This window comes from Sander lucioperca, chromosome 20 (assembly GCF_008315115.2).
Source record: "Sander lucioperca isolate FBNREF2018 chromosome 20, SLUC_FBN_1.2, whole genome shotgun sequence".
In the NCBI taxonomy this organism is placed as follows: domain Eukaryota; kingdom Metazoa; phylum Chordata; class Actinopteri; order Perciformes; family Percidae; genus Sander; species Sander lucioperca.
In genome coordinates, this window is record NC_050192.1 from 6,567,572 (window position 1) to 6,579,212 (window position 11,641).

Genomic DNA, 11,641 nt, shown 5'->3' on the forward strand with positions numbered 1-11,641 from the left:
CTGAGGCTGATGTAATACTCTCCGACAATCCCAGGTGATATGCAGCACATTCAGAGAGTCTGTGGATTTATTATAAAAGAAAAGACATGCAGCAACTTGATGCCAGGTGGCAGATATCTGTCTAATCCAGGGTGAGTGCTGTCCAACAACAGAAGGCTTTCCAAACTGGCGAATAAATACTGGGGAGATGCCTGGGCGGTGGTTATAGGGCCTATACTTAGAAAGTTGTCATAAACCTTGACATTTGACATCTGGATCTGACATGAAAAGAGGGTTTCATTATGAATTCTGTCATCAATGTGGCGCCTTTGGTCCTAATTAATCTTTTTAGCATGTCAAACACGTGTTAAATCAGGCGTAGTCTGTTGTCAAAGGACACAAAGATTTAACAAGAAGGCTGAAAGCTGCCGGATTTACGAGCAACAGCACGCCTGGTGCTGAAGCTTCTTTACATGTACAGTACCAAGCACCTGCGGAGAATCTAACAATATCACAACCACTTGAGGATGTTAATGATCTGAACAAGGAAGGGCACTTAAAGCATGCACAAATAATTCCTCAGACAACCCAATAGGACAGTCAAGGCAAGGCACAGCTCTATTTTAGGGGCTATAGATACTGTCTGTGCACAGGAATGCAGTTTATATCCACTGTCAGAAATTTGCTTACAGGAAGAACCTCTAAAATGAATCCTAAATTGTATCTATACTGCAAGCTAACACACATCATATGATGTGGAAGCTTTTCATTAAGAACTTTCCTTAAATGACTGTTTTCATAATTCAGTTCAAAGTACAGTATGTGGCCTTTCTTGGTATCAGACACCCATAGCTCAGTTAGCCCATTTATATCCCACAGAGGGCTCCAGCAGTAAATACTGGGCTTAAGGAAGTATCATGTGGGTCCGCTACAAACAGCACAAAACCATTTGGTAATGCCCGGGGCGGCCGAGGGTTCACATCACAGAGGCGATTTAGCCATGAGGTCACACCACACAGGAAAGGCGGGGGAAAAAAGAGTCTGAGTGGCTTTGAGATGGACTACACTGACACCCTCTGGTTCTTAACAGCCAGCAAAAGCTATTGCATGAAGGAAAACACACTTCTCAACAGGTGAAGAGGCACATTAGGCTGCTGCATGATTCTTTTCTCTCAGGGGAAAGATAGTATTCTTGTTATATTAGAAAATGTCAGTATAAGTCTCAGGAAATCTACTCAATGAGAAAACTAACCTGCCTTTTGAGAGGTTATGTTACTGGTTATGTTGGCCAGCAATAATATACTAAGTGTCTGGTTGGAAAATGACTGATGAATTGTTGCTTTTTAATGATGTTTAGATTACTAACATATATACTCCCTAGATGGGAGCTTGTATTGTCTTTCTTTTTCTTCTAATTGTAATTTTTTTCTGTTTTTGTTGAATGTATTTCAGAAGTCATTATTTTTACAAATATCTCATCACTACTTTCGTGTATTTTTTACAAATATATAAGTACAAACTGTAAAGAAGAAAGAGAAAGCACAAGCAAAATTAAACATAAAAAATAGGATACACAAGCAAACTATACAAAAGGAAAGAAGAAGAAAAAAACATTTAAATTTTTTTTATTTTTATTTTATTTTATTTAAAAATAATAAAAACAGGTAAGGAGACGTTGGGCACAGGATTGAGTAAAAACATCTTGATTTCACCACACACACAAAACATCACATTCATTTCCTTTAGATGACAATGATAAGGGAATTATTTTTTATTACGTCCTAAAAAAAATTTAAAAAAAAAGCTAGCCAGGTTCAATTATTAAATACATTTATCCCATCGTGACTTAGATCAGCTTACTTGCAGCTTTAAAGTAAAGGTCAATTTCACAATTAGCCTACTGTATAGGTATCTTTCTTGATTTCAATAAAGTCTTCTAATACAGGTGGTTCAGGCTGTAACCATTGTCTTGTTATAGTTTTCTTACTTGCCGTCAAAATTATTTTTAAATAACAAATACTTATGTCTATAAGAGAAGTCATGTTTGCAGGTAGTTGGCCTATTGTGACTGTTTTCAAAGTCCAATGATTTAGTTATCTTTAGATAATAAAATAATGACAGCACTGTAAGAGTTAAAATATGTTTATTTCTGTTTAAGTATTTACACCACAACTCAATGCATGTACTAACTTCAAGATGACCAAACTGATTTGTGAATTTGTCACATTCATAATGTAAAGATAAAGCTCATTTAGAGTTGTATATGACATGATATGAGCTACACAAAATCTCGTCCACGTAACAAATCTCCTTGTTGAAACTTATGCAGTGACATCAGTGTCTCTCGGCTGAACTGGTAGGTGAGCTTCTTTTTCACCTTGAAGATCTCTCCGGACCGGGCGTAGTTCCTGAGGGCGCGGGACATCTTCTGGTAAGTCATGGGCCTCTTGTTGCCCTTTCTCTGCCCCCACAGTGCTGCCACCTGGTCCTTGTTCGTGGAGGAAAAGCGGAAAACGCCGGCGGCTGCTGGCACCCAGGACACACAGTGGGCCATGGTCGGATCCTCCAACATCTCAAACAGAAAGTGAAAGAGTCGCACCTTTCCACCTGCAAACATTGAGCAAACAGTAAGTGGCAGAATGAAGACTTGACATGGATTTAAAAGATGGATTTAGAGAATATCATGGCAGCTGTGCCTCAAACAGTTAGTGCTGGTTACAGTTAATCATTTCCTTAAATACAGCAATTCCCAGAAAATGTCATCACGGATGGGATGCCATTTACTGGAGAGGGTAAAGCTGTAAACGCTGCGGTTATCTGATAGATATGTAAAAACAGCTATTGAGCTAAGCTGAGCACAGCTCCATTGTTTTTTACAGTAAAGGGAAGGTCTCTTATTTACGTTTGTGGTAATGTTTCCCCCAGGCTGCTAGCAACCGAGGCAATAACAATATCTAGTAACCCAAAAAAGAAGAACTCACCACTCCCCGCTGTGTGTTTAGTAGGTTGTCTTGCTGATACAAAGTTTGGCAGTAACCCACGCTCAGACAATGTTGCTGTTGTGTTATGGCTGAGAGCTGGCAGGGTGTCGCGTGCCAGCAAAGGCTGAAGTGCAGGTTTGGTAATCTTTGATACAGGAAACACAGCTTTAAAGGCTTATATGGACACATTTAACTACACGTGGTAGCTATACCATTGCCAAACACTATATGCTTACGGGCTGCTCATAGCACGTCCAGTGCCACTCGCATGAGTCATCATCCACAGGTGCACTTCTTTCATCTACAGGCACACCTGCAGTCCAGTACATCTTGTCCACTGTTAAAAAAAAAGAAAAAAAAGAAATCTTTTAAAAAGACATGGTTCAAATTAGTCTTTGAGTATAACAATTTATTTTACAAGACTTTCCTCTTACCATTGTCTCCAGTGTTTTGTCTGTAGTACTCCTCTAGGAACTCTAAGATCACCTCCAAATCAGATTGAGTCTCCTGGAAAGAATTCTGATCAAGATAAATAATTCAAAATCAGCCTTGAATACTGCATACTTTGTTAACAATTCATTTGTTGCCCTGAAGATATTTTTAGTAAATTCTCATGTCATCCTTGCAATAAGTCTGTTCTTTACCATCACTGATGAGGCTGAATCTGATGCAGTACAGTCCTTTCAGTTTGGGAGAATATCACAAGACTAACTTTGAGACGCTCATGTGCCCGAGCTCTTATTATACCCCCGCAGAAGCGGGGCTTTCTGCATAACACCAGACGTTTTCTACCCAAGGCTCACAGGAACAATGACCACCATCCCACAAAGCCCCAACACCAGCACCAGTCAACCCATCAACAAAGCCTCCCAGCACTGACCACATCCTCCCCGCTGAAGCAGATAAGACCTGGCCTGAAGGCAGCATCTACACAATGCTCTCTTTTCAGGAAAAACACACTTGCTGCCATATTTTTCCTCACAGGATGTGTCTTAATTTCAGATTTTGCAGTGCGCTTGTTGTAATATTTTACTACAATGGAGACAGTGCCAAATCTTTCAACACAGTGATAATGCCTGTGTTTTCCTTTTTTTACAACAATAGACGAGAGCGTGGCTGCAGTTTAGTGTTATCAAGTCAGTAAAAACCAAACACAAGTGAGCGTTCACAGATTGATTTATTGGTTGTATTCGAAAGACTCCAACAACAAATTGTGAAAAAATGAAAAGTTCAATACAAAAATGATTTATAATATTAGGAACAAACATGTATTAATACACAATACATATAAAAGTCTACAAAACATTGTTTTATCAAGAAAAGTATCAAGATTTACATGTCATCAGACACAATGCTTCTTACTGGTTGCTTGATGTAACAACAGGAGCCGTAGACTTAAACTTTTAAATTGTTATTATTGGTATAAAATAATCTATATGACCTATTCCACTGTCTTGTAGAGTCAAAACAGTGTGTCTGCAGTAGAACATATTGGTACATGATTATGATTTTTATTTAATTGTATTGCAAATGGTCTTAATTGTTCAAATTCATTTAACTTTTTTCATATTTTATTTCTAAATGCCTTTTAGTAATGTAACCCACAATACTTATTACTTACTATGATAGTTTTAATATATATATATTTTATTACAGTTCTTTGTAGGAATATAGGAGGAACTTTTAATTCTTCAGACTCCCTAAACCCTAAAAAAATGAAATCCTGCCTGTTAGGTGGCATATGTTTTTTTTAATTAGTGCTTTATTAAATGCAGGTGTGCGCAGGGGAAAGGTGCACAAGTCCACAATATATATGTTAGCATCAGCGTCAGCTACATGTCGAATGGAAATGTATTTACATAAGTAATTAAAAGATGTCTAAATGATAACATGTTTTAAGTAATATCCAGGGCATTATCATTTAAATGTAGGCGTTTTGTAAAGAAAGAAAACACTTTTCTTGATGAACTTAGAGAATTTTCTCATTCATATGTTGGAGTTTAAATGTATTTACAATTCATTTACAGTGATACATTTGACTAGCAGTGTATTATTCCACAAAAAAATTGTTTACTTTAAATGACCAAAATAGTCCGATTATGACATAAAATAACATTAATTGACTGAATACGGACCCAGTTTTGATTTCATTCTAAGGATTTTCTAAAATAAGCAATCATATTTTTAAGTATTTACAAATACATTTACAGTAATACTCCTTTACATGGAACAAAAATGACATAAAAAGGGTATTTAAACACTTTTGACTGAAAAGTGTTAATGACAGTAATAGTCCCACTATAAGCAGTAATTACATGCAAGGACTGAATGTGGGCCCAAAAAGGTTTGAGAGTAGAAAAACCAAACCAAAACCAAGTCTTTGAAAACCTTTTCAGACTATTAAAAGGATTTTGCCCCTCTATGATTAAACCGTCCTCCAGCTCATAGTTTGGTTATGCTGTGTGAAGTGAAGCTGGAAGCCAGCTCATAGTCTTCCTGCAGCTGGTAGTTTGCGTACCAGCTGTGCCAGTCCACCGCCGCAGTGCCGCTGTAGCTCTGTTCAGTGGAGTTTAGCTGCCGGGTGTGGGCCTCCTCTTGTGCAGGGCGGCTGGGCAGGTGCACGGACGCCTGCGCAGAGCCGAGCCTGTGCAGGATGTCTGGGTTGAACTGGTAAGTGAGTTTGCGGCGCACCTTGATGATCTCACCGGTGCGGCTGTAGTTTCTCAGAGCTCTCGCCATCTTCTGATAGGTCATGGTCTTGCGGTTGCCCTTGCGTTGGCCCCAGCACTCAGCCAGCTTCTCCTTGTTCTTGGAGATGAAGTGGAAGGTGCCGCTGCCGTTGTCGGTCCACTGGATTGAGTCGCCCATGTTGGGGTCATTCAGAGCCTCATGGAGGTATTCGTAAAGTCTGAGCTTCTTACGACCTGAGGACATTCAGTTGGTCTTGTTTTAGTCACAGAAAATTGCTAATGCCAAGCTTACTGAGTAAAAAAACGGAATCTTAATCGTATTACCTTTGCTGGTTCTCTGTGGTGGTAAGATTGAGTAGAAATGAGGCGATTCATTTTGCACAGAGTGACCCAAGGAGACATCAGGGATGACCTGAGGCCAAGACTGCTGCTGAGAGAGAAACCTTTAAATTAAAAAACCTTCCATCTCTTCTCCTGCTTGTCAAACACACAAATAAATACTTCTTTTTGTTTTGCACAACTTACAGCCATGTCATTCCAGTCATATAGTGGAGCTGGTACTTCAGACTGACGTGTGACAAGGCAGCAGGAGATCTGACACTGCAGTGATGGCTGCTGAGTACCCAGAGTCTCATAATATGTGTACTCTGAAATTCAAACACACATTAATTGTCATTCTATCCAGATTAGATATAAATACATTGATTAAAGTAATGCAAACAACTGAAATTGCTGTCTTTACGTGATAAAAGAGATGGGAAAAGTGTCGATTTTTAAGCATAAAACAATGTATTTGATCATCTATTCAATGTATGGTCATGTATTTATGCAACAAATCATCTAAGAGATTTTTACTGTACCTGAATCGTAATATGAATTACTTGAATGCTGTTGAATCACATCAATTGCATCCTGGAAGTGTTGGTTGATGTCATTGTCAAAAGAGGTCTACAATGGATAGAAAACCTTAATTTCACCCACAGAAATCTATACTTTAATCTTGTTTTTTTTCCCTTCAAATAAGTATATTAATTGAAAGCATGAGATTATGAAACTCTATGAGACCAATTCTTCCAAATAACTGTAATGAAAATGTATATAGCATCCTTACAACTCACCAGCTTGTATGTCTGAGTGTTTCCCTCCGTTGAGGCCATTTCTGTCCTAATAGGTGAACACTGCTACACTAGTGCAGGTGTATTTGGACAGGTACATATATATGTTGCAGACCTCCAATACCTGTTCACCATACAACCACATGAATAGTTAGATAGGCTGGTCAATTTAAATGTGTTAACGTCACGATGCACTGCAGCCCCACACTTCTTCTTTTTTGGTAGCACAGATTAGATAGACATCCGAGCATCACACAGTCTGTCACTATGGAGATCACAATCTACGAACAACAAAAACCTCTTTTATTGCACACCATCGACCAGGAATATTAACAATTCTCAGCCTGACCTGAGAATTTGCAAACTGGGCAAAATATGTTTACACATCTATGGTAGCTGCTGTTCAGTACAACACTTTTCTGTAAATTAAAATTGGAGACTAAAGAATTGTGGGAAATTATCTCTCTGTTGTCCTTTGTTTTCTGGCAAAAAATCCAAGTGTACAAATGAATATTTGCATAAAAAGTGCTCATGATATGAGCCTGTGGTAGGGCAACACAAAATGTAAACAATGGCTGCCACTAATTTATAAATCAAAGGGCATTACTGTAATCACTGGTCACTGGTAATACAAATACATAAATGTTTCCACTTTAATCCAAAGGCTAAAATGCCAAGACTATCTCATAATATAATTTCTTTCAGTATTTTTCATTTTAAATATTAAAAAGTTAATAATTGCTTATATTTCTCAGAAAATCCAATACAGTGCAGGTTTTATTCTGCAGTTCTACCATTACATTGCATAAAAAGTGATAAACTGACGAACATATAGTAACGAATTAATTGAAAATCCAAATTAAAAAGCATTGGCGTTCCTCACAAAGCAACACCCATTTTTTTAGAAAACAAACAAACTGTTCTTCCTCTTACTTCTTTATTTATTTCTTCATGACACTTTTATCACTCATGATCATTAAAGATACATCATTTACCAATTATTGCTTTACTACTGCTTGCTTGTCCTTAAAAGTTCCTATGAAAATGAAGATACATCTGCTGCAGTTTTAATAGAGTGTCATTAAATCCATCATCATATTGTAATTATTGCAATACTCTGCACTCCACTAGTGTATAAAGGCTCACCGTGAAGCTGAAGCCAAATTAAAATTAAAGACGTGACTACTTGAATTTTCAATTGACCAAAACGCCATAAATACAGCTTCAGGTAAATGATTGTAAAGGTTAATGGTTAATAATGTGGTGATCACTGTTAAACTCAGCCTGTGCTGTTTTCCCCCACAAAGCCAACCCCCTGTTTAAATAAACACAGGGCTATTTGAGAAGTTCATTTATCTCAGGCGTGCAGTTTTAAATATCAACTGACTTGCTCCTGAAGTTCCCCTTTCAGCCCGGTAAGTGTGGAGGCAGTCATGCCTAAACGCCGAGCAGGAAACATCATGGAAACAAAGAACTAAAAATGCACAGGTTAGGCCAGAAAAAATACATTGTTAGATTGCAAGACAAAACATGTTTTCTCCACACTGTGTGTGTGTGTGTGTGTGTGTGTGTGTGTGTGAGTGTTTGTGTGTGCAAGCATCCAAATACTGTATGTGTGCATGTGAGAGTGTGGCATGTGTGTGTTTATGTGTTTCCTGCCTGTGCAGCCCGCTGATAAAAACAAAGAACCACAAACCTCGTCCTTTCAGCCACTCCATCTTTCCCTCTTTCCAGTCAGGTTGTAACTTCTGTCAAATCAGCTCCATAAATTAAAGACCACAACCTGTTGGGCTGCAGCTGAAGCTTGAAACATGTGTGCTGGTGTTGAGACTGTTTGAAGCAGAGTTGGCTACCTCGTGCTACATTAGGACAATCTTTTTTTTTTACAAAATTTCATTACCTTTTAAGTTCATCCTTTTCTTTTCTATGCTATCAATTCTAAACAGGTAAAAGTACACGTAGAGTAGAACACAGCATTCGGTTGTGTTTTACTTTATATAAACAAAAAAACTTTTTTTTCAAAGCTGATATAGTAGTTGAAGAGGTTAAGAATAAGTTGAAAATGCAGCAACATCCAAATTAAACAATATCATTTCATATTTTTTTTGTGTATCTAAGCAATTGAAGAATACTTTTCTCACATTTTGACAAGCCAACCAAGCAAATGGTAATGTAAGTACATTATGTGGTTGTGTGTGTGTGTGTGTGTGTGTGTGTGTGTGTGTGTGTGCGTGTGCGTGTGCGTGTGCGTGTGCGTGTGTGTGTTGAGAGGGAAGGGAGAGAGAGAGAGATTCATGTTGCTATATGAAGGTGCCGTCGTATACCATTCTGCAGGTTTATCTTTCCAAACAAAGAAGCACTTTCCTTCCTCTTCTCAATTCAATAGCTGCGTGCATGTTTGCACCGATGTGGGAACGGCAGCCTGACCGCAGCACAGTTAACCCCATTGTTCTTCTTTATTTACTGGCACTCGATGAAAATCAAGAAGTGTCAAAGCCACTGGAACATAATTATCTGTCTATCAGGTTGAATGCTGGTGTGACCACAGAGTTATCATCACTATCTAATGTCCGTGTCCTGGTGCGAGACTCAGCTTATGTACACTGGATTCAGATTGGTTCACTGTGTTCTGTTGTTTTATTTTTAATTTTTGCAGTGAAAACAAAGTTGCATACATAACTTTTTCAAATCTATTTTGTCTTCCTTGGTAATTCAGCAGGTTCATTTTTCTCATCCACAAGTATACATACAGTATGGTTTATGTTTTAAAGAATATATACATTACAAAGATCGCATGATTGTTTCTAAAAGGACAACTGATTTAGCAGAATAGAGGTTGCTTTATTGATTTATTGTTTGATAAAAAGGTATGGATCTGTTGTCCTACATAGTTGATATTTGTTTGGTTTGCTTCATGACATGACAAAATGAAATGGGGCAGACTGACCAGCAGACGGCAGGACAGAGCTTTGAACCAAACACACATATCAAGTATCTTACAAATTTCTGCCCCAAGGAGCAGGTCCAGTGGCAGATGTGAGTGTTGTAAAGATATTTTTTTCCCTGATATCTCTGCAGTCCAAAGTACTAATTTCAATCTGTCAGATTCCCTGCGGTCTGTACCATCAGTACTCTTTCTTCCCTAAGGTGACTCTCTAACACTAAAGGAGATTTTCTTCTTTTGCTCTCCTTCCTCAGAAGACATAACACAGGAGTTTGTAGTGTTGGAGAGTCCCTAAGTAGGCCTACATTTACTCAATTACTTTACTTAAGCACACTTCATTTCGAGTAGCTTGTACTTTACTTGAGTATTTCTATTTTCTGTTACTTTCTTCTTCTACTCCACAACAATTCAGAGGCAAATATAGTACTTTTTACTCCCCAACATTTACCCGATAAATTACTCAGCAGATTCAGATTAATAATACAAAATATAATCACCAAATAAATTATGATGTAATTAGGTTAAGATAAGGTAACTTTATTGATCTTTAGAGGGAAGTTCACAAGCTAGCAGTTTATATAAGTAATTCAAATGAACTCCACCTTTACCAGCTGCAACATTAAAGTGATGAACAACTTCATGCGTCCATAACTATAAACCGATAATAAATTTTTTCTAAATGGACCATTCTGCACAATGAGTAGGCCTACATTTACTTCTGGTACTTTAAGTATATTGTGATACTAATACTTTTGTACTTTTATTTAAGTAAACAACTCACCAGTGGTGGTACGTATTCCACCACTGGTGATTGTAATAAATGTGTTAAGTTCAACATATATTAAATTGAATTAATAATGTTTATCCTGCTTTAATAATTACGGTAGCAATACAAGTGTGATGTGGCAGTACTGGAGAAATCACATTGTGTTTTTGTGTTCAAGGCCCTTTAAGACTGAATTCTGTGGTGTCTATGATCATATGTTTTTAAATTATGATGTACTGCACAGAGGTTTATAATGCAATGGGACAGGTTTTTTTTTTTTTTTTTTTACAACTATGAGAAGTTATCATGATGGCAATTATTTTATCTACAGTGGTGACGATTGCAATTTAACATTAGATTTACTGCTTTCACATTACGAAATACCAGGAATGTGAAATACTTGTATGTTTTTGATTGGCCAATCCAGCATCTCATAAGATCCATCCATTTTTGTCTACATCCACACCCTAACTGAACCAACAGTTTATCATTTTAATAAAGGACAGAGGATTAATCTGAGGCGTTGCGGAGTAATTACAATGATTGGAATTGAGAGAAAAAAGTTCCCTGAAACTGTTTCCTTAAATCTTTGCTTATTGTGAAATACTAGACAGTCTTTGCCTATTCTGACCTCTAAAAATGTTTCAAATGAAACAATCTGAAAAGAGGGCATCAGTCTTGCTACTCAATGACACATGCAACATTAAAAAAGGGGTCATGTGTACACATTGTTGCTTTTAAATAGCCTAATCAATATTTTAACAATGGACCACAATGCTCTCAAATACATTTTTGGAGAGAGAAAAAACTCAAAAAAATAATTTGGTCCCCCTGCAGTGACTCCTGGGTTTCCTGTTGAAGATCTCTTCTTTAGGAGTTAGTAGAGACAAACAACAGAACTTGAAGTAGAGTCAGATTTTTTTTTTTTTGCTTTATTTATTCAAGGAAGGTTCACTGAGAGGAAGCCTCTCTTTTGCAGGAATGCCATGATCACATTCACACAGTTACACATTCATACCTGGAAGCTGCCCAGTACAGCCACAGTCTGATCTGCTGGCCACTGAGCAGCTCCACTGGAGCCGTTGGAGGTTAAGGGCCTTGCTCAAGGGCACCTCAGTGGTGGTAATGAGGGAGGGACAAGCGCTGCTCTTTCACTTTCCCCACCC

General features: G+C 37.9%; 2 protein-coding genes across 4 annotated transcripts; both read right to left on the reverse strand.

Moving 5' to 3' along the window:
- Nucleotides 1–1,982: 1,982 nt before the first annotated feature.
- Nucleotides 1,983–3,808, reverse strand: spi2 (Spi-2 proto-oncogene). The gene is made up of 5 exons (XM_031313675.2): nucleotides 3,605–3,808; nucleotides 3,395–3,479; nucleotides 3,197–3,297; nucleotides 2,961–3,105; nucleotides 1,983–2,586 (listed from the first exon to the last, which is right to left on the reverse strand). The coding sequence occupies exons 1-5, from the start codon at nucleotides 3,605–3,607 to the stop codon at nucleotides 2,258–2,260; spliced, it is 663 nt and encodes a 220-aa protein (XP_031169535.1). The 5' UTR covers nucleotides 3,608–3,808; the 3' UTR covers nucleotides 1,983–2,257.
- Nucleotides 3,809–4,210: 402 nt separating this feature from the next.
- On the reverse strand, nucleotides 4,211–6,845 carry spic (Spi-C transcription factor (Spi-1/PU.1 related)). Of its 3 annotated transcripts, none has more exons than XM_031313673.2 (5): nucleotides 6,769–6,845; nucleotides 6,511–6,598; nucleotides 6,176–6,297; nucleotides 5,975–6,074; nucleotides 4,211–5,884 (listed from the first exon to the last, which is right to left on the reverse strand). In XM_031313673.2, exons 1-5 carry the CDS (start codon nucleotides 6,805–6,807, stop codon nucleotides 5,403–5,405), a joined length of 831 nt encoding a protein of 276 aa, XP_031169533.1. In that variant the 5' UTR covers nucleotides 6,808–6,845; the 3' UTR covers nucleotides 4,211–5,402. The 3 variants fall into 3 exon arrangements, with proteins under 3 accessions (XP_031169533.1, XP_031169532.1, XP_031169531.1); XM_031313672.2 differs by having other exon boundaries at nucleotides 5,975–6,077; XM_031313671.2 differs by having other exon boundaries at nucleotides 5,975–6,080.
- Nucleotides 6,846–11,641: the final 4,796 nt, after the last annotated feature.